The sequence below is a fragment of the Bipolaris zeicola genome (assembly GCF_000523435.1).
Source record: "Bipolaris zeicola 26-R-13 unplaced genomic scaffold scaffold_7, whole genome shotgun sequence".
Lineage (NCBI taxonomy): Eukaryota > Fungi > Ascomycota > Dothideomycetes > Pleosporales > Pleosporaceae > Bipolaris > Bipolaris zeicola.
In genome coordinates, this window is record NW_006912056.1 from 139,521 (window position 1) to 164,058 (window position 24,538).

Here is a 24,538-nt window from a genome sequence, read left to right on the forward strand (position 1 = left end):
GCCATGGCTTGTTGACAGGCACGGAGGCACGCGCGCTGCAGCCGAGGCATGCTCGGAGCTTACTACGTACCTCGCCTGTCTGCCCGACGCGTGTGTACAGCCTATACGTCACACTCGTACGCGCCCCCATTCACCGACTGTCACGGCTCCGAGTGAGTCAAGCAGTTGACTTGACATAGCGACAGCAAGACACTCTCATTTTGTCTGCTACACATAATATACTGTAGCCATGGATCCCCACAACGAGCGATGCACCGAGCTGCAGTACCCCGACCTGGTCAACTTCTCCGTCTCCGTGTATGTCCGATATGCATTCATTCTAGCAAAATGCACTTGACTGACCTCTACGCCTCACAGATTCATTGTCTTCGGCATCCTCGTATCATACCTGCCCCAGCACTACAAGATCATATCCCGCCGCTCTTCCCGCGGCCTCAGTCCCATGTTCGTCCTACTCGGTACCGTGTCTGGCACGGCCAGCATCGCCAACATCTTGACCCTGCCTGAGAGCACAAGAGACATGGCCTGCTGCAAAGAAATCGGAACCTTCCCCTGTGCAGCAGCTATGCTAGGGATAGTCCAGATAGGCGTGCAGTGGAGTTGCTTCTTCTTCATGTAGGACGCCATCACCAACGGCAGCATCAATAACAGTGCTAACAGCCACCTCCAGCATGCTACTATTCCTCATCTTCTTCCCCCGAGACGCCCCATCAATCGTAGAGGAAGAGCAAGATTCCCAAATGCCGACATGGAAAGAAGCCGTACTGGTCCTGGCTGTGTCTGTTGCCTTCTTCGTCGTTGCTCTGTTTGGCTCTGTAGTCTTCGTATACGCCGTCCCGTCCCATGTCCGCGGCTGGGCAAACTTTCTCGGCCTCCTCGCTACTGTGCTTGCAGCTATACAATACATACCTCAGATCCTCATGACTTGGAAGCTGCAAGAGACAGGCAGTCTTTCCATTCCCATGATGTGCATCCAGACGCCTGGCAGCTTTGTCTTCGCTGCTAGTCTGTATGCGCGCTTGGGGCCGGCGGGCTGGAGTGCATGGGGTTTGTTCATCTTTACCGGCATCCTGCAAGGCTTCCTACTAGCCATGGGTATTTCTTTCGTCTTAAGGGATCGCAAAGCTCAGCAAGCCCAGACGGTAGGTCATGCTAACGGAAACGGGGTTTCGGAAGGTAGTGAACGCACCCCTCTGCTAAATAGCGAGAGATGATATTGTCAACAATCACCATGTCTTTGTTCTCTGATTTCTTGTCCTGCCCATGTGACCTTTGCAATCATGCAGCACTTGCAGAAGCTGCGTCGTACCAAGATTGGCTTTTGACATTCGGGTACTCGTTGCTCCAAGTACTATAAAGACGGGCCCCGCTAGATTTCAGCTCACATCTTCTGCACTTCTTGCCTTGTACTTATTCTGAATCCTTCGTTAAAAGTTCTCTCCGATGTTCCATGCACATTGTTGAAATCATGGTGAACAGACCGACGACACACAGCCGTCGTACCCGATTAGAGTGGCGACGATGACGAACGCTCAGCCGAGCTGAGGTTGTTTGGATCCACGGCTGCTATCGTTCTTGGTCACTCCATCGGTACCGGTCCGCCCGCAACCATTAATTTCTCGCAGACACAAGCCAACGTTGTGGCAATGTCCGCCTCTACGCCAAGCTGGCCTAACGTCCTTTTTGGCAGGTATCTCAAAACCGGCCTTGGCCTTTTGGCAAAAAAGGATTAACACTCTTACGACCTTCTCTTCCGGACGCAGTACAGGCCGAGCTCGTGATAAGAGTGGACCGTCGACGATGTTGTGCGTGCATTTATCCATGGATCCGGTGTTTACCAAGATTTGGTGTAAATCACGTATTAGTATATGAAGATGCCTCGCTGCCTGTGCAAACAAAATGCCCTGCGCACCAATTCAAGACTTGATTTATTGAATCGCCGAGATGAAGTTTTCAAGTGCAATCGCCCTCGCGGGCGCGGCGCAAACCTTGGCTGCAGTCAGGCCTCGCCCTATGGTCTCGTCCGGAGCTATTCAGGACCAGATCACTAGCGAAAAGTATGTTTGATTTTGGCATTTCAAAGGAAAATCCATTAACAAAAAGACAGGTTGATGGGCAATCTGAAAGCATTCGACACGATTGCAAAGGCCAATGGTGGAAACCGTGCGTTTGGTCTTCCTGGCTACGCCGCCTCGGTCGACTACATGCTTGAAAAGACACAAAACACCCATTTCAAGACATGGACCCAGGATTTCCCTGCTTTGTTCAACCGAGTCGATTCCATCGAGTTCACCGTGAGCAACACCTCGTACCGTGTTGTGGGATTGACGTATTCTCCCTCTACCTCACCGGAAGGTCTGACGCTTCCGCTCGCGCTGGGTGCCACCGGAGCTGCGGGTTGCACAAAAGAGGGATATAGCAATCTGGACGTAAAAGGAAAGATTGCTCTTGTACAGCGCGGCTCATGCCCAGACGGCACCACGTTTGCCGGACGCATGAAGGCGGCTGCTGCCGCAGGTGCATCAGCCGTCGTCATCTACGCCAGCGATCGGTCCAATGTCACTGGCGGAACCCTCTCAAACCCCAACCCACTCGAGTACGTCTCAACAGGGTACATCAACCTCGCTGACGCCGAGCCCCTCGTTGCCCGCCTTACCGCCGGCGAGGCTGTCGAGGCCTACTTTCAGCAAACTCAGATTATCGAGGAGCGCATCACACAAAATGTCTTCACCGAGACCAAGGATGGTGACCCAGAGAATGTCATCATGCTCGGTGCGCATCTCGACAGTGTCCAGGCTGGTGCAGGTATCAACGACGACGGCTCCGGCAGCACCCTGATTCTCGAAATCGCCCGTGCCCTTCGCAGATTCAACGTCAAGAACAAAGTCCGCTTTGCCTGGTGGGGCGCCGAAGAGAACGGTCTCCTAGGCTCCAAATACTACACTCAGAACCTCAATGCCACCGAGGCCAACAACATCCTTACATACCTCAACTTCGACATGGTCTCCCGCGGCTACTTTGGTGTCTTCGACGGCGACGGCAGCACCTACAACCTCACCGGCGCCCCCGGCTCCGACGCCATCGAAAAGCTCTTCGTCGAGCACCTCACCAGCAAAGGCGTCAACGTAACTGCCGCCCGCTTCACCGGCGGAAGCGACTACCAATCCTTCATGAACATCGGCAAGCCCGTCGGCGGCCTGCACACTGGCACAGGCATCGAGCAGGACCCTTGCTACCACCAAGCCTGCGACACAATCGACAACCCTAACCCCGAAACTCTAACTATCAACGCAAAGGTATGTTTGTTATTTCCCTTTCCAACCCAGTTTTTTTTGTAAAGGGAATGGTTGATTAATAAAACAATAGGCCGCCGCACACGTCCTTTCCATCCTCGCCACCCGCGGCGAAACAATCATCCCCAAGAGCCCCATCAACACCACCATGATCACCGCCCGTGGCATCATCGGCGTCGAACCAAGGTGGACTGTCCCTGAAGAAGGTGAAAAGCACCTCGCCACATGTGGCTATGAAATCTAAGCCAACCACCCTGACTTTTGCGAAGAAAAAACGGGGGGTTGTTAGTAAAGTGAATGAAAATACTTTGTACATTAATGAAAAATGAAAAGTAAATATCAGTGTCCTTGAAAAAACAGACATTATCTTTTGAGTCTTTGGGACTCTCGAACGAATCGCTTTCTTTCGCTTGCTCGGTGATGTTGTAAATGGACGTTGCACACGTAAATCACCTACTACTCTCAGCTTACCCCCCAGTCAACCCGCAGCATCTGCATTCAGGTACCGATGCAAAGTAGCAACCACCCGATGCGAACACCCGCACTAACCGACGTAATCGCCCCCACTTGCGCCCCAACGACCCCGCACCTGCCCTTTTTTTCGCCTCACGTTCTTCATTTTTCCTAGTATATAAAATTCTTAAAATCAATATCTGCCATCAAAACACCATCGGTTGTATAGTGTAGTGGTTATCACTCCAGATTTTGACTTGCTAGTCAAAAAGCTTTCTGGTAACCCCGGTTCGAACCCGGGTACGACCTCATCATTACTTCGTTCTTTTTGTTTTTTGTTACTCTTTAACTTTTTGGTCGAAAGTGGGTGAAGTTAGTTTCTTTTTTGGATTTTGAATTCTGATTATGTCTGAATATGGCAAGTCACACTGACCATGAGCAATGGGCAAGGGCTGTTAACGAGAGATCTACTGATACTCTATGAGAAGCTTATATCACATTGATCACACATGTTGACCAACAAAGAAATGATACACTTTCGTAGTCTTCTATGATTATTTGTCAAAGACGAAGCTGGCTAATCGCATCGAGTAACACTTTCTATCATTCAACTCAAAACCATGGCATGTCTATCTTCTCCTCAAAGCGCCTCCAACCTTAGAACTACAGCAAATCATCAAGAACAGCCTCTCCCTCGCCATCCTCACCGCCCCAATCAAGCTTCATCAGCAGTCGATCAATGCCGCCTACCCTCAACGGCTCATACGTCCCTTCGCCCAACGTGACCGAACTCGCCGTGCCAGGCGCTGAAGCTCCAATCCTCTCACTATCTATTTCTCGCAACCGGTCCACCAGCGCCTTGAGATCGCTGTCTAGTCTTCGCCTCGCACGATCCATTTCGATACTGACGTCTTTTTCTTCTTTTTGGTAGTTCTGGGCATAGTCTTCTACACCTTCATCTTCTTCAAGGTCGAGGTTCTGCTGGATCTTGGTCAGGCGTGTGATGAATGCTACTAGTTCGTCGACGTGAGTGCATAGTGTACGCAGTGTTTTGGTGAAGGATTGGTCGGTTAGGAGGAGAGAGTAGGCGACTGAGGATAGGAAGCGACGGTGGGCTGAGGCTAGGGCCTCAGGATCGTGCTGTTGTTGGGTGTTCGCATCGATTGTAGATCTGCGGAATCTTGAGGAAGAAGGGCGGCTGGGTGGTGCTGTGGGTGGGTCTGAAGAGGTTTGTGGGCCAGCGACCCAGGTGATGAAGTGGCGGAACGTTTGTTGGACTACAGTTCCGTGAAAGTAGGCTTCGCTTTCCGCTAAGAAGAAGATGGCAGCGGCACACGTGGCCCAGATTTTTCGCATGTCTTGCGACCTTTTTGTAGTGCGTTGGCGGCGTCTTTTGAGTATTGCTCTTCCGTGCGCAGAGTTGCTGTATTGGTAGCCTGGGGGACATGGATAGTCTCTCCGTATAGAGCTGTGCCTCCATAGCTCAGCCAAGTGTAGATGGGCACGTCTGACTGCAAGTAGGCAAGAATTGATAGATGAGTAGACATCAAGATCTGCCTTTGTCAGAAATAGATCGAGGGGTGAGCAAATATCCATGGTGAGTGAGGTTGGCACAGACAGCAGCAACTCGTCAAAGGACAGATTCGGAAGTTGTGGAAGCGTGGAATCTGCGTCTTTAGCACGTCCCGGTGTTCCAGGGCGGTGGCTGGAGGAACCATTGACACTCAAGTGTAACAGCTGAGTTGCAACATCCAAGATATCGTCCGTGTTCTCATCCTCGCTAGAGAGTGTCGAAAGAATAGAGAAGGAGCGCATAAGGATATGGTTGATCTCCGCTTCTTTGAGTAACACGCCCTTTACTGACTGGCTAGACTTTCCTGACAATGAATTGCGGTGTCGCGACGACATTTTATCGTCTGCCTCAGCAATCAGAGTCAGGGCGAATTCACCCCGACCTATGAGAAAAAACTGATGTAAAACAGTCAAGGTCTCAATAATCTTCTCACGTGGTAGCAAGTGCTGCAGAAGGTTTCGTGAGAGCGACAAACGAATATTCGCTACAGCTTCAGAAAGCTTCGCTACTGATATTGGCGCGGTGACTTCAGAGAGTTGCTGAACGTGCTTAGGTAGCAGATCAAGCTCTGAAAGCGAATTGGTAGCGTCCAATGCCTTTGCCGCTGATGGTAGTGACCGAATCTGGTTGAGCGACTTTCCGACGAACAAGATTGAAAGAGCAGTCTGCCTGGTTACAAACTTGGGGAGCAACTTGCTCTGCAAGATGAAAATCTGCTCTTCTGCATCTTCGTCATCTTGTTGAATGAAGAAATCAATGCGACACGAAGGCAGGCGACCGTACAGCAACCATGTCGATAGTTGCCGTAGCCACGATGTTTCTGCAACCTTGCTCAGACCATGCGCGGCCTCTTCGATGTCAGGAAACCCAGTCTGCGCCTCCGCCCGTAGCTTGTCAATGATTCCAGCACCTGAAGCAGATTGGCTAAGCATTTTCTCGATTTTGTAAGAAGCTTCCGCAGGAATCATATAGTTGGTGATGTCCCAGAGCCACTCCATGATCCTGACCCATTCAGAAAATTCGCTGACGACCCCGGCAAGTGGCACAATGTTGTACGCACCAACAGTCGAAGCATCTTGTTTAAGGATGCGGCTCTCAACATCAAGTATTTTCTGTTGAAACTGTTCGAGATGATGTGATGTGATTGAAGTGGCGACTGCTCGACAGATGATGGAAGGGTGAGAAGCGGCAATCCAAGCAGCATGGTCGCGCAGTTTTCGGTGTAGCCTGGAAAGATGGCCGACTGAAGACAACAGTTCTTTTTCCGATGGAGAGAGCAGACGATCAGCAGTCGAGGTCACGTGGCCAGGGGCATCGAAGAGCGGGGATGAGTGTCCGGAGAGCGAGAGGAGGAGTTCGTGTAGCATGGTCGCGGCAACGGCAAGTCGCTTGTCCTCGGGCGAGATCGCGTCTTTCGCGACGCAAGACGCTGGCAAAAGACTATGAGCAAGCTCAAGAGCTCGAATCGACACATTTAACGCGTCGCGCTGCGCGCACGTCTCGATACGGATAGATTGGGTATGGTGGGATGGAGGTCAACAATCCCCGCGCTAGCGACAGACGCTCAGGCACCGCAGTTCACGACACTGTGCAGGGGGCAACTCTTGACAACCACAGCGCAGTGGCACTTCACAAAGTTTGCCAATATGAATTTTCCTGAAACGGACATTGTGCAAATACCTCTGGAATATGTACACGACATCCGCGATACAGCATCATCTGATCAAACCCGCCTCGTCACACCTAAGATTCGGTCACCCTGCTGTGGAATACAGCGTATTACTCACACGAATCAATAGGGATACACTCTGGTACATATTATCTTGTAACCTCTACGGCTTATCATTTCTAAGAACATAATAATTTAAACATCCAAGCGCCTTTGAGAGTTGGACATGTATATGGCTGTTCGCTTGTCCTATCTGTACTCGAAGATATTCGAGCAAGCATCATCGTTTTCTTTGTTTCGAGTTCTTCTACCGAGTATGAAGGCGGGCTTGAGAAGCCGGTAAACAATGGTCACATCCAAAGAAAGATTTGGAAGGATCGCGTGACTATCAGAGAAATTGGCCTGCATGAGTATCAAAGCCGATGTGGTCATCACATTGCACCGATGAGACGTGACACCCGTCTGGTACGAGTAATGTTCACGTGACATTCAATACTTCTGTGTGAAAGATCATATCCGTGAAATAGTCGAGTTTCACTCTGTTCTTTCTTATCTACTTTAAAATGAACCACATCCCTTCTCTCCCTTGTTCAACTCACAATCTCTATCAGTATGAATGCACTCGACTTCCTAGTGGAATTTGTTCACCTTGAAGGCACCTCAGACCATTTACTCCCGCAGCACAACCAAACCACCAACCCTTCCAAGCATCCGATATGCAACAAAGGAGCAGAGATGATGCCTTCAGCGCATTCTATAGCTTACGAGCAGTATCATTTCACACAGAAAGCATCAGAACCAGAAACTACATACAATTTCCCCACAAACCTATTTCCTAAACAACACATGTTTTCGGTATCAACAAGTCATTTGCCTGATCCAAGTATTATCAACTTTGAATATCACGACATACCGCAACCTTCTATAGAGCATGACGATCATACATCGCAGACACTCACTGGATATCCACAGAGAGAGCAAGGAGATGAATCGTCTCACGAAACAACTTCCGTCATACCACAAGCATACTACCAGCAATCAAACAACCATGCACCATGGACTCCGGGCTACGAAGCCTCCAAAACCCACACCACTGTCCCGGACATGCGGTACGACGCTCAAACACCCTACATCTTCCAACCAACTCAACAACAAGAAATCCACTACGTATCCTTCTCCGAGGGCACCTCACCCGTCCAGATCCACTGCAACAACACCACCTGCGGATGCTGGGCCCAAAAACCACAAAGTTATCACCCCACAGAAAACACATGGCCGCCCTGGAACATAACTCAAGTCCCATATGGTTGCGAAGTGCCACCCATTTACAATGATTGGACATTGGAATCTACGAGGAGGTGTAATTTTAGCACTGTCTAGGATAGACCCGACTCACTTCATCTCACTACACCACACCACGCAATCCTAATCTTCCCAACCTACCTATTCCTCCTCTACCAGCGCCGCCGACTCCGCTACCATGCAATTCCGTCCTCTGGAATCCGAACGGAGAGCATTGTAACACATCGTTTTGGTGCTGGAGGAATAATAGAGTGATGTGCGTACAAGTTTTCTTTGTTAGGTTGAGGGCTTCTTTAACGATGGTGGCTAAAAAAGGGCCTAGAATTGTGGTTGATAGGTCATTTTGGGTATAAAGATTTGTTGGAGATGCAAAAGGGTGGTTGGGTTAGCAATCGGGGTGTTTGGTACATTGCTTTGGGCAAGAGATGTGTGTTGGGGCATCAAGTAGATTTCAGTTATGTTACTGTACTGCACTCACAAATTATACTATGTGCAGAGATCAATACAGTAGTACCACATTGTCATCACTTCACATCCTCAAGTACATCACATGTCAGCACACGTATATTGGAGACAGTACGTAAAGTTTCCAGAATATTATTAGCAGTACATGAATGCTCTAGTTTCGTCCCATTTCCGCGTCCATGAGGTCACATCCCTTCGTATCGTTCAATACCCATACTCGCGTCCAGACGCCCGGTATGGCAAGAGGAGATGAACGAAAGTCCAAGAAAAATCCCCTCATACAGACCTGGAAACTGAAATGTCGCATGTAAAGCACGAGTGAATGCTTAGCAATTGAAAAAAAAGGAGAAAAGAAAAATTGGGAACACACTGTCTCCCGAAAAAGCGACCTTGTGCTCCACTCGAAACGTTGTGGTACAAGATGCCGCAGGGTTTACTGTTTTTGAAGAAAATGAGGTGTGGATGGTGTTCTTGTTATGATGAGTAAATCACAACAGTCATGTATCTGCATGACGGGGCTCAAATTTTGATGCCATCAAGCGAGAGTGTCAACACGGTCTGACAGTGTTACAGTGAACAAAACACTCTTAGGCCGCTGCAAGTTTTGCCCATGTCGTGGGCTGATGGGTTGACGGTGTACGGGTGTTGCTGTTGCTAGACCACGATTTCGCCCCTGACGGATGAGTAGTACTGTTGCTCGTATATGAGCGATCGGCCTGACTTTGCTGCGATGGCTTACGCGGGCGATCCTTGGCCGCATTGGAAAACGCTGCATTCGGGCTGCCGGAAGGCTTGGGCTTAGCCTGTCGGTTGAGCTTGGGGCCGTAGTGCTTCCTCTGAACAGACTTTGTCACGGGCTCTCGCATATTGGCAATCCGTATGACTACGTCAAACTTACCCTTGTATTGGGCAGTCTTCTCAATGTCAAAAGCTTCAAGTCGGCGAATCGTGAACGGGTTCTCGAACTTCTTAAACTTGGGATACTGTTCATCTTTAGGGGCAGCCTTTGGCGGCTGGTCCGCCGCAAGATGAGAGACCTTGGACAGTTTCACCGTGGGTAACGAGCCAAACTCCCGATCTTCAAATAGGGCCTCAGCGCCTTTGCGAGTAATCACCTCGCTACCGCGGTCGTTTGAGAAGGGGTTCCTCTGTGGAGCAGTGGGGAGAGATACGGTGGCAGGCCCTGTGCTCCCGCGAACATCAAGTGAAGCCTTTGACAGTGCAGCTGGAGCGACAGCGCCTTGCTGCGGAATGGCTGGAGGCAATGGTGGGTTGGCAGGGTTAGACGCTGGACGAGTAGACCCGGGTTTGTCGAGAAGCTTGTTAAACCTAGCCTGCCATTCCGGGTTCATTGCGAGGGGCCGAGCACCCAGAGCCTGTCCGCGCGATGGCATAGTTACCTGGGCAGTAGGGGATGGGCCCGTGCCTGACGCCGATGGAGGTAGACGTACAACAGGGGAAGGCTTCGGTAATCTGACCAATGGATGTCCCGCATCGCTACTGAAGGCGGGGTGCGTTTCTGTCTCCGGTGGAGGTGGAGGAGAGTCGGCCTTGTTTGAAGTATGCATGGCTGAAGATGACATTGCGTCTAGGGATGACTCGGTGGGTCGAGGGAAGAATCGGGATGCACGAGAGCCAGTGGCTTGCTGGAGGGTACCTTGACCAAGGACTTGTTGCGGCGATTGGCCTTCATTGACAGGTTTGGGAGCATCGTCCTTCTTTAGGCTGTCGACAAGAGCAGCGTCAGGAACAACTTTGTCGTGCAACGTAACCTGTGCTTGGCCCCGCTGATCCTTGTAGGTCTCTCGCAGCTCGGGGCGGAAACCCTCACCCTGACGTTCTCGCTCCTGCCTGCTTCTCGCCAAAGCCTCCTGGTCATCCTTGAGGATCAGATCACTGAAAGTATCCCAGCCGCCGCCAGTGATGGGCTTGACAACCCTGCCCGACCTTGAAGGTGGAGGGGGCTGTGCATGCGGAGTTCGCTGCTGGAACATTGGCTGTGAGGCAGGCATCTGTCGGGTTGACTGTGGTGTAAGACTCTGGGGAGGGATAGCTGTCCCAATCGGAGCTGTTGCAGGTGCTTGAACAGGAAGTGGCGGCTGGGCTCCAGGACGAGACTGGCCTCGATAACCAGAGTCAAAGGTACCGTTGCCCAGGGCTCGATCTTTCGCTTGCGGCGGTCCCCAAACTTGCGAGGTCCAAGGTCGAGGTTGAGGTGCTGTTGCAGGCGCCCAAGTAGCTGGTGGACCCTGAGGCCTAGGCCCAGAAGGGACAGCCCCGTCTGTTTGATGTGCAGTGGCGTCAGAGTGAACAGTCAACCTGGACTTTTCACCATCACGAGCAAGCGAGCCAAACGGCTGCGCAGGCTGCTGCTCCAATGAGGGCGCGGGTGCAGAAGGCACCTGCTGGCCTGGTCGGGCGTGCTCTGTTTGGGGCGACTTCTTCACTGGGTGTGGCTGGTGCACCTTCATCATGCCATATTGAGTAACCTCACCGTCCGTGGTCGGGATAGGTGGTTTTGGCGGTGATTGCACAGAAGTTGCCGCCGTTTTCTCCTTCTGCACCGGCTTCTCAGGCCGAGAGGGAGACTGCTCCTTGGCCTTGGGCTTCGATTCAGGCGGACCCATAGCAGCAAGTTTCTTCGCAATGCGCTCTTTCCTCTCTGCCTCAGCTCGCTTCTCTGCCTCCTGATCTTGTTGCTTCTTAAGACGAGCGCGCTCAATCTTCTCAGCCATGAGGCGTTTCTGTACCTCAACAGGGTTCTCCACAGGCGGCGCCTGTACTGGCGCCGGTGCATCTTGCATGGCAGGTGAAGTGACGGAGCCATAAGGCGAAGCGGGGTGTGCATGTGCAACGTTCGGGGACCTCATCTGTTGGAAAGGCGAATTGCGAGAAGCCACAGACTCGGCATGGTCGTAACCGTTGATGGAATGCGATTCGCGACGTTCCATGTGCATAGGACCGGTGGGCATGTCTGGTGCTCGTGGATCTATCGACATGCGTCTAGGTATACCCCCACTAACGTTTGAAGAGTTCCTTCGCCTACCCCATGCAGGGCCGTCCGCACTTGCTCTCGATGTCTGGAACGCAGCTGACGGTTCCGCTGGGCCGTCCTGAGCGGGTCTCTGCAGCACCGAAGGCTGCTGTCGGAAGTTACTATCACGTCCACCACTTCTCCGTGCATCATTGTGAACAGGTTCATATCGACCGCTTTGCGAGTTGAAAAGCTCCCTCCCATCTCGGGCATCGCGTCCACCGTTATCATTTCGCCATGAGCGATTGAAGTCGTCGGGAGCGATTTCCTTGGTAGGTTGCGGGGGCATACTATCGTAACCATGGGATTCTCGCTGCGAGTAACGCGGAGGGAGTTGGTGTGCGGGGGGAGGATTGATCTGCGCAGGGGATACTTTCTCGATCGGAGGCAACGGCGCCCATGGTGATTTCTTCTCAGTCGCCGATGGTTTGGCTACCAATGTCGGCTTCTCTGGCTGGCCTTTGAGGACGAGACTCGATTTTCCGGTAGGTTGTGCATGTGCTCCAGGTTTCAAAATGGTCTTGTTACCGCCAGTAACGCTAGGCTTGGGTGGATTCGCAGTTGGGGCAGGAGATGTTGAAGGTTTCGGTGTCTCGGCGGGTACTTCAGGCTTGAGTATCGTCTTTGGCTCCTCGGCGGGCACTACTGGGGTTTCTGGCTGTACTGCAACTGAAGATTTTGTCCCGTCCATCCACTGCACAGTTTCCGGAGCCCAGTCATCTTCGTCATCGTCGATATCTGCCCACTTGGCTTCTTTGCCTGCCTCATCTGCCTGTAAACGTGTCGCAAGGTGGATTCCGTACTGCTGTTTCAGCTCTTCGTCGGTGAATTGCTTCGGTGGAGGTGGAGGTACTGGCTGGTTCTTATTCCAGACTTTGCTCGCATCTGGGCCTGCGCCCGCGCCGTTGGCCTGTCCGAGCGTACGTGGGGTGTTGCCAGTACCTGATTTCGCGACGAGGCGAGGTTTTGCCGAAAGCACGTTGGAAGTCTTGAGGGATGCAGTAGGAGTCGCTTTATCGCCCGGTCGCGCAGCGGGAGTCGATGTAACCGTTTTCGCCAGAAAGCTCTTTGTCACAGATACCGACTTGAAGGGCTGCTTCTTCGCTGCTGAGCTGGTCCGTACATGACTTCCATCCCGCTTCGACTGATCAACGCTACCAGGACGGCTAATGTCTGTATCCGAACCACCGCTTGCGTCAGCCAGAGCCTGTGAGTCGGACACCGAGAGTTCGCTGGATCCCACCGTAAGGTGGGGCTGTCTAGTCTCATGCTGTGACGCGCCTGACTGCTTGTTGTCGGCCTGCCACTGTCAATGCCACCTCCATACCCCTAATCGTCGCTACTTACAGCTGTCGCTTGTCCTTGGGTCTTCTGCGACACGTGTACACTACCAGCCGAGGCTATATCTATGCCGTTCGCAGTGGGTTTGGTGGAGGGCGCTTCGGACGGAGTGGGTTTGGTGGTCGCTGTGCCCGAGGGCGGGTCGCCATTAACGGCGGGGTCGTTGGTAGTTGATGCAGATTCGTCGATGGGCGCCGAACGTCCCACCGACTGTGCTTCCTTTACCACATCGTTGGCAACCTGCTCTGCCATAACAGTTTCCGGAACTGCGGTGGCGCAAGACCCAATGTCAGAACTATGCTTGTACTCGGATTTGGAAGAGGACATTGCGTGAGCGGCGTCGCCTGGTGCGAGTCGACTCTAGCCGGGTGCCCGCGATCGCTCATATGCGATCCGTAAGCTAAGAAAAGTTGGAAGTAATCACCTAGTGTCAGATGCTTAGAGTCGCCACAGGTGTCAAGTGGGCGCTTCCGCAGAGTCGATGTCTGCAAGTTGGTTGCTTTGGAGGGCGGGTGGTGCGGAGGGTTTCAAGGGTTTCGAGGCGGAGCTGGCGGGCTGAGCGGGCTGGCGGGAGGGCTGGCGGGCAGTCGCGAACACGTGCAAAGTCGCGCTGTTTGTACCGGACGGCGAAGAGTCGTGGCCAGATAGGAGAGATTGGGTACAAGGAGCCCTTTGGCGGCGGGGCGGATTGCGGGTGTAGATCGGTGTATAGGAGGTTGAGGCGAAGTGTAGCCACGATGGTGAGAGGCGCTAGTCTTGGCACGGGCTGGGGCCTTCTTTGTATGAAGTCCCAGAGTATGACGAGGGCTTATGCACATCACATCCAAAGTATACATAGTGCCACCTTAATCATTCACATATGTGATTTTCACAGGGAAGTTGGAGCGAGCAATGCAAAGGCGCAGGTAGCCTGCAAGACAGGATCACACGGACATGGTGCAACCGCCACGTGAAAGACCATCATCGCTCCAACCGATATGACTGTGCGATCAGAGATGTCGCAAATTTCTGATGATGCATGTCATCTAGACGTTTGTATGCAAGCAGAGCATCTCGCCATCGCAGTTAGAGGGCATTGCCCGGGGCGGCGCAGCCTGTTGCATGTTGAAACATGGGCTGAACAAAAACACAGTCAAGTGCACAAAAAGAAAGACTGTCTTAGCAGAGTGCTTGATTCCATCTACACTTTACTTATACAAGTGCTGTCTATCCGGTCATGGTCATCCAGCGCATCTCAAACGAGCCGCTTAGTGCTCGTTGTTCTTGTGGTGGCCTGGGAGCTGTGAGTCACATCGCCTCATTTATGCAACTAGTCAAACTTACGGAGATGGAAGTAGTAGTTCTGGGCGTAGCCGAGCGCAATCAGGAAGCCAATGACGTGGACGAGCGCTGTGCTCGGTCAGTTTCGTGTTTAATATGCCATGATTTGCGCTTTGGTTCACAACTGCTCTCGTCCCAAGCGGCCACAGATGTACTTACGCCTTCCGGATGGGTTCTTGCCCATGTGCTTCTTCGCGTAGCGTCCGAGAAGACCCTTGGCCTCAGGCTCGGGAGCTGGGCCACGGGGCAGCTTCTCGTAGAAGTTGACGACCTTTTGCATGCGGACGGCATTGGGGGAAGAGCCGATGGCCTAGTGGGTGTATCAGCTTTGGTGGTGTTTAGGATGGGTTGAGCTATGGGCGTGCAATGCGATTCGCTTGAGCAACCGGGATTGTGGGCGAGGTTCGTGGTGGTTCAAAGCATATGCGATCACGGTCGCGGGTATTTACAATATCGCCGGTGAATTTCTTGGAGAATTGGAGCTCTTACATTGGGAGAGGCAATCTGTGGAGCATTGTCAGCACGATGCGCAAGAGGAGGGGCGAGTAGAAAGCCGGACCTTGGGGGGGATGAGGGTCGAGAGACCGCGCTTGGTGATGAAGCTCATCTTGACGGCTGTGACTCAATTAACATCAATTGCCCTCTCTCGGCATATCGGTCTGTGTTCGGGCAGCGTACCAGGGCGGGCAAGACGATGGAGTGGAGATGGAGGTCGTGCGGTCGGTGGTGAGGTTCGAGAAGAAAGCTGCAGGACGGATTATGCCGGCGCTTTTCGCCAAGGAGCCACCCCAGCTTCACCTCATCGACATCACCAACACCCGCGCCCGCCACATCGACTCTGCAACCACCATGTCTGCCCTACCCAGGTCAATTGCATCGCGAGTGCTTGCGCCTGCCCTGCGGCCCTCTGCCGCCAGATTCGCCGTCCCTTCGTACCGCGCGTATTCGACAAACGAGCCCACCCCGCATGCACACAAGACGAGCCCCAAGGATGCGCCCGCAGTCAAGCTCACCAGCTCTTCCACTCAGATTCGCGAGGAGGGTGCCGCTGAAGGGATGAGGAACCGTCCGGATTACAACGCCGCTATCGATTACCGCGTCTCGTGCGTCACTCGCAATCCCCGGGCACCATATACATAAATGACTAACATCTTCCCAGCAACTTCTCCCCCATCCCTAAGCGTGTTATGGATGGAAGTGAGCCTGGCGAGAGTGTGCCCGCCGCTGTTCTCTCAGGTGCCCCAACCGACCTTCAGGCACGCACTGTCCGGTACGTCGGCCCCACCTATCTGATATCAAGAAGCCATGCTAATACCCCCCAGCATCTATAAGCCCTCCAAGACAGCCACACAGTCTGGCACCTGGAACGCATCACACTGGCTTATGGACTGGGATGTCCTTCCCAAGGGTCACCGATGGGAGAACCCGCTCATGGGCTGGCAATCATCTGCCGACTTCATGAACGGACACAGGATCGAGTTCAAGTCCAAGGAGGACGCCATCAACTTTGCTAACAAGCAGGGCTACGAGTACTTTGTCCAGGAGCCCAACAAGCGGAAGTTTGTCCCCAAGGCCTATGCCAACCTCTTTACTCACAGCCCCAAGAAGCTCAAGGTTGTATTGACCAAGTAAGAGTTGGATTCAGGGGTCAAGGAGCAGCATATGTTTATACTCGATCGACGAGAATTTCGAATGTTTTTACATCTTAATGTCCAGTTGTGGTTTCTGCGTTGCGTGTATGTCTGGACACTGTTGGCCTAACGTGATACCATTTACCTCTAGAGCGCCTGCATTCTGCGTATACTCTGAATGCACATGTAGGTCGTCACTGTACTTTTCTACCGTGTGTTCTCCTGCCGCAAGTTCAATATTTATTTGTCATACAAATATTTCCTGTCCGCTCATCTTCACTCATCCCACATCAGTATCAATTCACCGTCATCCAATCTCGCTACACACCACCGCTTTCACCATTAACATACACTTTCACCCCACAAAACTAAAGAAAAAAAAACACACAAAAAATCCTATCAGCCCTCAAACGACCATTCTTCTCATTGCTATCCTACCTGTCATCCCAATCAACACCCCCCAAGTTGCATCCAGCACCCGCAGCTCCACCCCCCACACACATACATAACCCAAGCCCAAGAAGCTCAAAAAATGGGGCGAGCAGGCTACGACACAACCTACGTCTGCACGACAACCGACTCCGCCGCAACGACCGCAATCGCAATGGCCGATGCCCAGCGCGCCAAAGACGCTGTAAGAACACACACACACACACACACACAGCAAACGATTATCCAGACCAACCCATTTTAATACAAGGCTAACACTTCGTTCCCTGGCAGAAAACAGCAGAACAAGCAGTAAAAGCAGCCACCGAAGCCAAACTCATCAAAAACAAGCATTCGCGTGGGATCGTGGTATGTAAAAGCGTAATGGAGAATGATGGTTGTTGGGGAGGCTGAGATAGAAGGTTAGGCTGCGAGATTGGCGATGCAGGAGAGGACTACTTCTGCTGCTGCTGCTGCTGCTGTTGCGGCGGCGGCGGTGGCGGCGAAGAAGAAGGATTCCTGATTCTACAGAAGAGCGGTGTCAAGGGCTTGATTTGGGCTTCTTTGCAAAGGGATGAAGGGCGGAAGGGCGGTTTGGCAAGTCCAGAGGATTGGAAAAAAAGGGGGGGCAAGGCAGAGGAGGCAGAGTAATGTTGGTGAGAAGAAGGGCAAGTTGTTCGCAATTGCACTTGATCGTTTCGAAGAGCCGTTGCTTTGAGAAGAAAAAAAAAGTGCGGTTGGTCCTTTTTTTTCTCTCCACCAAAGCCGAAGAGAAGGAGAGAAAAAAAAAGGTAAAGTCAAAAGTACAATGTATCAACACAACTAATCCTAATAATTTTGTCAAGAGAAGACAAAAAAGGAGGGAGAGGCCGTGACTTCATAAATTATGCCAATTAAAATGCTACAAATAAAACGAATCAAACAAACAACAATGTTATCTTATACTCTATTCCTCCACCTCACACTAACGGTCCTGACCCTCTTCGCCGCGGAAACAGCTCTAATCGCATCTCTTGTCGGTCCAAAAAACTTGGCTGCCATTTTTTGTACGCCAGTAGTCAAATTGGGGTGCTCGCCATCATCCGTATCCCTGACAGCATCGAAGCCAGAAAAGTTGTCGACAAAGCGGACGGGGCTCTGGGCTGTATTTTGCGTAGCGATGTATGTTGCGATTGCGGCGTTGAGGTCCTTGATACCCTGCACAGGGGTGGCTTTGAAGCGGGCGGGGTCCAGAGGAAGCAGGTTGGAGAAGATGATTTGCATTCTGCTGTTGCTGGCGCGCATTTGGGAGATGAGGACGTCGTAGGAGGCGAGGATCTGGACAATGGGTTTTTGACCGATGAGAACGTCGTTGGTGCCGATGAGCATGATGACTACGTCCGGGGGATTCTGCTTCAGCTTGGCTACCAGGTTGGTGGTGGCAGCCCAGGCAGTTGCTTGAGATCCGGGGTGGCCTTCGTGGTCTTGGTCGATGTTGGTGCCAGAGCATGTTGATGTCTGGCTGCCGACAAACTCAAAGTTGGTGATACCCGCAGCTCGGAGAGAGGTTTGGAGGTTTGCGCGCCAGCATCGCTAAGATTTGAAGTTAGTACGTGGAACTGTATATATCAAAAGGTTAATGTGACAACGTACTGAGACAATGGACGCCCCAAAGGGCATTATCCTGACGGCTCTTTGCGCGCATACTTCAGTCGTCAGACTGAGAAGCCCAAGAACCAGAGCACCGAGTTTGACCATGATGTAGGATGGGTGAACCCAGATTGACCGGGGGTGTAAAAGGTTTTGGGGGACTCAGAGTGGTTCCTTGTTCCAGAAGCACTCCTCGAAAAAAGGTAAGCCGCGATTGAGTGACTATATACCGCGCACAGACATTGATTGGCGTCAAATATGGTTTCGTAACTGGCCGCCAAAGGATGTCAGATGTCCGGTTCCCTGGGATATCGGAAATGGATCAAGATTCAGTGGTGATACGAGGAGCCGGAGTAATTTAAACTGCTTTCACAATTTCGAACGGGCGGGAGGGTGGAGTGGCTGTACCCTGCGCCGATCCTGTAGTGAGAATCAAATATAGAGCTTACAATAAAGCTAGGGCCTGGTTCATAGCGATAAGTCCAAATAGGGGAAGGGTAAATTGCAAAGATATTGCAGTGAATTGTAGCCTGGAACAAAAAGCCCCTCGGCCAGGTGGAAAGTGCTTCTTATATCCAAGTGTCAGACGAGGCGGAGAAGCGCACGGGAACCTGACTCCATGTTCATAGCCCACGCACCCCCCTTGCGCCCATGGGCGTCGCTAGAGAAACAACAGCGAGGATGTGGGAGGTGTGCATGACTTGGGTGGCGTGCGACGTGCGGCGCGTGGTGCATCTGTTGCTGTACGCAGTAATATTAGGAGGAAGCGGCGGTGCCTGGCTGATGCAGGGCCGGGTGGGCGCAACCCTGTAGGTAATGTCTCCACTTTGAGCCTAGACAAGGCCTGGTAAGGCTATCTGACCGCTAAGGGATTTAGCACGTTTAATCTGACGTTGGCGATGGATGCCGAGGGGGGGGGAGAAAGAGGACAGGGGAGGCCGACTGTCAGATGATAAGTGTGATGACAGTGTTGCATATCCTGCGACCTGCATTCTGAGGAGCCCATGTTGTTATTGCCCCAGACGTTGGAGGTGTCAACGTTACAGACATGGCAGAAAAGCAAACGGGTAAACAAAGGACTATGCGCCATGACGATAAGCGTGTCGACACAGACCCCTCTGGTATGTGATTGACAATGACTCTGTTTACTCTATTTTCGAGCAGGTTTGGCAGCAAGTTGAACAGCCACAGAGTCTCTGTCGGCCTGGCCTCTGGTTCAATGGGTTGAGCTAACCTGGCGTCGTCGTGGACTGCCGAGATTGAGTTAGACACATGGTTTGCCGGCAATTTAGGTTAAGCATGCGTATACTAGTTGGTATGCAGGGCGCATGCGTACTACATGTGCAAGACGTCGGTCGTCGGCGCAAGCGATGTCGGTAATATTGTATGCGAATGGCATGGTACGTAGCGGGCGCATACTTAGTTACGCAGTTGGCGTTCGGATGAGCAGTGGCATGGCTGTCGGCGGAATCGCCTGTGCAAGCCAAACGCAACAAGCGTGATGCACTGCTTGATGCCGCGGCCGCTCCGATGACGGTAGTGAAAACCTTGCCGTACGGCTGCAGGCCTGAATGGGGTGAGGTTGACGTTTTACTTCTTCCTCTTGCTCTGCCGCCATAGGGCTCTTCCCCCCAGGCCGCTAGCATACGCGGTGCACTATCGGTTGCACACGACTGTTCCTGCCCTCGCCGTCAATTTGACATTGTCGCAGAAATCAGTCGGACGTTCACTCGACCCGCTCATTTGCGCCGCCGCCAAGCATCGCAGTCTCCATTATTCCACAAGCGCGAGGAATGGAAGGCGAAGGAATCTAGACCTGGACCCGCAACCGTCACGGCCTTGTCGCTTAAACGAGTACGTGTGTATACCAAAGGGGACGTTCATTGCCCGAATAGGAACTAGACTGCTGCCAACAAAGGCAAAGATGGACGCACACACACCCTTCTGGATCCAACAGAACATGACAAGGCGTATTTCGCGGCAGCCCGTTTACGCAGGTTGCGCAGCAGCGGAAGGGTCCATACGAGAATTGGCCTTTCCTAGGCTCCGCTGCGGGCTTGTATTCGCACAACATATGGCCAGACTCCAACCACGCTGCGGGCTCTTCAGCCAGCCTTGCTCGCACTTTTGCCGCTCGTATATAAAGATCGACACTGCTGGCTGCATGTCGACATGCGTCTGCGGGGTAGTGAGAACAAGTAAAGAATGGAGTTCAACGGTACTAGACCTGAGAATGTCATTGTCCAAACATCGTGACCAGGCGTACTTTTTTTGGCGTTCGTTTTTTCGGGCGGGGGGGATCAGGCCTTCAGTCTGGCGTCAACAGTGACAACTGGATTACAACACGTGCATAATTCGTGCACGATTTATGCTGACTTCCGGTATCTGGTACCACTCCACCAGTACCCGGACTTCCGCAGTCAAGATCTGCCGTCAGATCAGACACAACAGATGAGATGCAACAATTGCGAGAATTGGAAAGCAGTCAGCCAGGCCACCACTGCTATGTACATGCACAGTCATATTGAGACAACCACCACGCCTTGCATACGTTGAGTACTCAGCCCACTCTCTGCATGCAGCAACACCATGAGAAAGAAAAAAACCCCGCAAAATCTCAAATCCGCGAGCCGAGAGGAAGCGTACTATTATCCAACTACTCCAGTATTGCCACCACTAATCGCGCGACACATATCGATAGACAGACAGTAGTAGTACAGACCCAGCCCACGCAATAAAGTGTGGCGCACATCCAACAGGGCTGCCCCCAAATGTCACCCCCCTCGTCTTTGTGGCTTGCCTACGATATACGCCCAAGCCCGCACCCGCAAAACAAACCCCCAACCGGAAAAGCTTGACTGTAGCACTGTATTGAGCTTAGCAACATCTTCCAAGCCACTGCGGCTGGCTTGTCTCGCACCATGCAATTATGCTGACGTAAAGTCTTGCTGGCGTAAAGTCTTACTCGAACGCTGCAAGACCGCTGGAACATAGCCACCCACCACGCATTGAAAATGTCTAACTATGTCTTTCAGCCTACTCACTTTGCTCACGTACTAACCGCAGCATGAGTCCAGCACAGCACAGCACAGCACAGTAAGCCCGTCCACACACACACACACCCCGCCTGAAACACCCCCTCCGTCTCACCTCGTCACATACGCCCCATCCACGAAAAAAAAACCCCCCTCCACCCCATCACACATCTGCCTCCCATCCCCCACTCATCCACAAGTCTGAAAAGCAAAACTCCCAAGACCACTTCCCCCTAAAGCTTAACTCCTAAAAGCAACCGCCTCGGGTTATCCACAAAAAGGGGGGGAAGGAGGGGGGCCTGCAACGTTAGGGGACAGAATAGTAAGTAAAGTGGATAAAAAGGGGACGATACAAGCAACTGTTTCAACAGAACAGGCGTTCGGAAGTGAAGGGGGGATTCACCGAAACAGCATGGGCGTCGCGTTTGTTTCTGTTACTGTGGGGTAAAACCCACATAAAGAAGTGGGTTTAAACAACGTAAACAGTGGTGTGGCTGGATAATTGTAAGAGTGGGATTTAAACGACGTACAAAGGCAAGGGATGAGGAATCATGTACATACGTATTCTACTGACGCAACTGATACTACCCCTGTGTGTACGACTTAGTAGTCTGGGTTGAGGGAGATCATATACGCAATATGGATGTATATTGGTGTGATGGTATAGGTAGGGGTGGGTGATTGAGGGAGGGTAAGTAGGTAAGTATACGCGAGGGGGGGGTAGGTTTGCCGAGGTTTTTTGATACAATTGTTCATGGGTTTGTTACTAGTCATAGGGTTATAGGGTTGAAGGGGGGTGAACTATTATAGTGGGGATGAGAAGTGTGATTGTGATCAGAGTTGAAACGTTAGGTATGTGAATATCATGTTTTATTGTTGAATCGGGAATTAAGTATGTATCGGTGTGATGTTATTGCCTAAGAACTACATGGATGGACGAGTACATTGCTGGGAGATAACAAGACATGACAGATGGGTTGATATAGCAGGGAAACTTGCATCTGAGGACCCGGAGGTGCTGACAAGTCCGCTGCGGTCATGACAACACTCGGTTATTGCTCTTTGTTCCTCATCACTCTCCTCCCCGGTGCTGAATCTCATGTACATTTCTGATTCACTCCTCGCTCTTCCCATGAGGCAGACCCCTACCAGACGCAAGTATACTCATGCTTTCGGAAAATACTTTCATCTCCTCCGAACCGATACCGTGAGTTCCGTCAAGACCGTAAGTCTGCGGATGAGGATCGTCATAGAGAGCGTAACTGATCAGAGCGCGGTGATTCGATAACTCGCAATCTTCGCTTGTCGGCCTATACTGTGCTTCAGGAATGATTGAGACACCTGTATTTGCCGAGGAAAGAGGATCCATATCTATGTTGTCATTGTCGGTCGCGTTCTCTTTGTCGTCATGTTCGTAGTTGAGCGGCGAAGCAGTGTGTGCCTCACGAGCTAGCTGGTCCGCAAGCTTCTCGTTGAAGATGGTAAAAGGCTGACCTGATGAGACTGGCCAGGCATCTTTGTCGTGGCGAAAACATCTTTTTCCCGGGGACAAGTGTAGTGAGTCGATACTGTCCCTACGTTTGATACAGTTTTGCGGGTTGGCAGCTACTGGAGATGTAATCGAACTTTCAGCAATCGTGATAGCTGCTATATGGTTAGTATATAAGTGTAGGAAAACCGACGAATAGAGAGTGGTGCTTGCATACAATCACTGCCCATCTCTATCCTTGGAATAGTACTTCCGCTATCAAACTCCATCTCATCAGATGTGGAATTTTCGACATAATCAGCATATTTTCGAGGCTCTGGTTTGAATACCACAATTCCATCATCCGAGTCCGTATTATCTACAACATGTGAACGTTTCTTTTTCTTCCTAGGCACAATCTCTTCCTCTTCACTAGTCACAGCCAGAAACTCGTCTTGAGGATGCACATTCATATCGTACGAAATTTTCGGACCCGACACTTTGCGAGGAGAGCGACGAGTCGGTTCAACTGACAGTAGTCGTGATCGAGTGACTTTGCGCGTCTTGGTCTTTGCACCATGTTTTGGTTCTTCCTCAGCCTCACTGTGTTCATCGCTCGACTCTTCTGCATCAGTATAGACGGCCGCAGCATCTTCACTTTCGTCATCTGCATCGACACAGACTTCTTTCTCTCCGTAAGCTGAGCAACGCCTTGCCGCTTGCGTTGGCTGAATGGCATTGTCCATAGGATGATACTTTGCATCGTATACAAGCCTGCTCTTGTTTCGACTGCGAAGACTGTAGGAAGAAGTGGGAGCGGAAGACGTTGGAGGCGGAGGGTGTGACTCTTCAGCACCAGCGCTCTTGTCTTCGTCAGGTCCAGACGCAGTGATTTCAGAACTGAGGTCAGAAGATGTCGCGCGTTGCTATATATGTCAGTTGTAGTACTAGTCAATCCGAGCTACACTTACCGGGTTCTCAATAGATTCCGCGATTTCTTCACTGCCTTCATCTTCGAGGTGAGTCATTGTCTCTTCATCACCGACTTCAATAAAGTCCGAAAAGTCAATCGAACGAGCCATATCCGCAACCACTGGCCGCGTCTGTATCTCACATGTACGAGACGTGTCAAGATAAATTAACGATGCTATCTGAGCGACGAGCAGAACATGACTGGGTATGTGGAGTGAGGTGAGAAGTTTGTGGAACAAGGTTGAGTCGTTGGCAGGAAGGAGCGACTAGATAGTACTTTCCGCTACTCCAGCGCTCCTTCCTCACACATATACACACTGCCCATCAACTTATGAAAGATCTGACTGTAACCAGAGAGCTGATATATGATCAAGTCCACATCGATGACGCATTTGCAACAGTACTTTCACACCCGACAACGCACCTCTCCAACACCACCATTCAAATCATAAAAATCACAACATCTATTAACGAACGAAATCTTACATCCACACACCCAGTCTCAAGCCAAAACACCGGTGAAGAAAAAAGGCGGGATACAATACCATCTAATCCATAAAAAAGACTTGCACCAAAAAAAAACACTCTCTTCATTGATTAACAGAAGACTATAACACATGAAGCACTAATGTCTGATCGAACCGACATAGAAACGGGATCCTATAAAGTGACATAAGCGAGTAGGGGAAAAAAAGCCGTCGCATCCAACGACGTTCTTTTGTGTAAAAACAAGGGAGTTGACCATCCCTCCTAAATAAACACTCTTGAATGAATAACTAATGAATAAACAGACATCCATGCACTTTCATAGTGAAACAATTAAATGCCAGATAATTCAGCTACTACAAAAAAGACAGCCGCCGTGTGGGCGTGCATTGTAGCTCACTCAAAACGCCGTTGGATATAATATATTTATGCCCGCCC

The 24,538-nt window shown here is 51.4% G+C and overlaps 11 protein-coding genes across 11 annotated transcripts; 6 read left to right on the forward strand and 5 right to left on the reverse strand.

The window, feature by feature from the left end:
* Window positions 1-229: 229 nt before the first annotated feature.
* Window positions 230-3,537, forward strand: COCCADRAFT_32656 (uncharacterized protein; the record flags this gene model as incomplete). Its single annotated transcript, XM_007709294.1, has 6 exons — window positions 230-297; window positions 358-615; window positions 671-1,142; window positions 1,945-2,057; window positions 2,108-3,296; window positions 3,367-3,537. 6 exons carry the CDS (start codon window positions 230-232, stop codon window positions 3,535-3,537), a joined length of 2,271 nt encoding a protein of 756 aa, XP_007707484.1.
* An 872-nt stretch (window positions 3,538-4,409) lies between these two features.
* Window positions 4,410-6,686, reverse strand: COCCADRAFT_22319 (uncharacterized protein; the record flags this gene model as incomplete). The annotated part of the gene is made up of 1 exon (XM_007709269.1): window positions 4,410-6,686. The coding sequence occupies one exon, from the start codon at window positions 6,684-6,686 to the stop codon at window positions 4,410-4,412; it is 2,277 nt and encodes a 758-aa protein (XP_007707459.1).
* Window positions 6,687-6,800: 114 nt separating this feature from the next.
* COCCADRAFT_83585 (uncharacterized protein) lies at window positions 6,801-7,118 on the forward strand (the record flags this gene model as incomplete). The annotated part of the gene is made up of 1 exon (XM_007709323.1): window positions 6,801-7,118. A coding segment is annotated over one exon (318 nt), but the record flags the coding sequence as incomplete, so codon positions are not given.
* Window positions 7,119-7,600: 482 nt separating this feature from the next.
* COCCADRAFT_83758 (uncharacterized protein) lies at window positions 7,601-8,368 on the forward strand (the record flags this gene model as incomplete). The annotated part of the gene is made up of 1 exon (XM_007709324.1): window positions 7,601-8,368. One exon carries the CDS (start codon window positions 7,601-7,603, stop codon window positions 8,366-8,368), a length of 768 nt encoding a protein of 255 aa, XP_007707514.1.
* A 974-nt stretch (window positions 8,369-9,342) lies between these two features.
* On the reverse strand, window positions 9,343-13,457 carry COCCADRAFT_22321 (uncharacterized protein; the record flags this gene model as incomplete). The annotated part of the gene is made up of 3 exons (XM_007709270.1): window positions 9,343-9,428; window positions 9,495-13,095; window positions 13,137-13,457. 3 exons carry the CDS (start codon window positions 13,455-13,457, stop codon window positions 9,343-9,345), a joined length of 4,008 nt encoding a protein of 1,335 aa, XP_007707460.1.
* A 920-nt stretch (window positions 13,458-14,377) lies between these two features.
* On the reverse strand, window positions 14,378-15,057 carry COCCADRAFT_83691 (uncharacterized protein; the record flags this gene model as incomplete). The annotated part of the gene is made up of 5 exons (XM_007709325.1): window positions 14,378-14,403; window positions 14,454-14,519; window positions 14,610-14,760; window positions 14,940-14,954; window positions 15,010-15,057. The coding sequence occupies 5 exons, from the start codon at window positions 15,055-15,057 to the stop codon at window positions 14,378-14,380; spliced, it is 306 nt and encodes a 101-aa protein (XP_007707515.1).
* A 242-nt stretch (window positions 15,058-15,299) lies between these two features.
* On the forward strand, window positions 15,300-16,082 carry COCCADRAFT_83492 (uncharacterized protein; the record flags this gene model as incomplete). Its single annotated transcript, XM_007709326.1, has 3 exons — window positions 15,300-15,553; window positions 15,610-15,720; window positions 15,773-16,082. 3 exons carry the CDS (start codon window positions 15,300-15,302, stop codon window positions 16,080-16,082), a joined length of 675 nt encoding a protein of 224 aa, XP_007707516.1.
* Window positions 16,083-16,613: 531 nt separating this feature from the next.
* Window positions 16,614-17,033, forward strand: COCCADRAFT_1008 (uncharacterized protein; the record flags this gene model as incomplete). The annotated part of the gene is made up of 3 exons (XM_007709242.1): window positions 16,614-16,715; window positions 16,805-16,879; window positions 16,938-17,033. 3 exons carry the CDS (start codon window positions 16,614-16,616, stop codon window positions 17,031-17,033), a joined length of 273 nt encoding a protein of 90 aa, XP_007707432.1.
* A 416-nt stretch (window positions 17,034-17,449) lies between these two features.
* COCCADRAFT_83680 (carbohydrate esterase family 3 protein) lies at window positions 17,450-18,247 on the reverse strand (the record flags this gene model as incomplete). The annotated part of the gene is made up of 2 exons (XM_007709327.1): window positions 17,450-18,082; window positions 18,143-18,247. The coding sequence occupies 2 exons, from the start codon at window positions 18,245-18,247 to the stop codon at window positions 17,450-17,452; spliced, it is 738 nt and encodes a 245-aa protein (XP_007707517.1).
* Window positions 18,248-19,187: 940 nt separating this feature from the next.
* Window positions 19,188-20,283, forward strand: COCCADRAFT_22324 (uncharacterized protein; the record flags this gene model as incomplete). The annotated part of the gene is made up of 4 exons (XM_007709271.1): window positions 19,188-19,260; window positions 19,463-19,539; window positions 19,760-19,993; window positions 20,137-20,283. The coding sequence occupies 4 exons, from the start codon at window positions 19,188-19,190 to the stop codon at window positions 20,281-20,283; spliced, it is 531 nt and encodes a 176-aa protein (XP_007707461.1).
* A 2,005-nt stretch (window positions 20,284-22,288) lies between these two features.
* COCCADRAFT_83525 (uncharacterized protein) lies at window positions 22,289-23,475 on the reverse strand (the record flags this gene model as incomplete). The annotated part of the gene is made up of 2 exons (XM_007709328.1): window positions 22,289-22,818; window positions 22,881-23,475. Coding segments are annotated over 2 exons (1,125 nt in total), but the record flags the coding sequence as incomplete, so codon positions are not given.
* Window positions 23,476-24,538: the final 1,063 nt, after the last annotated feature.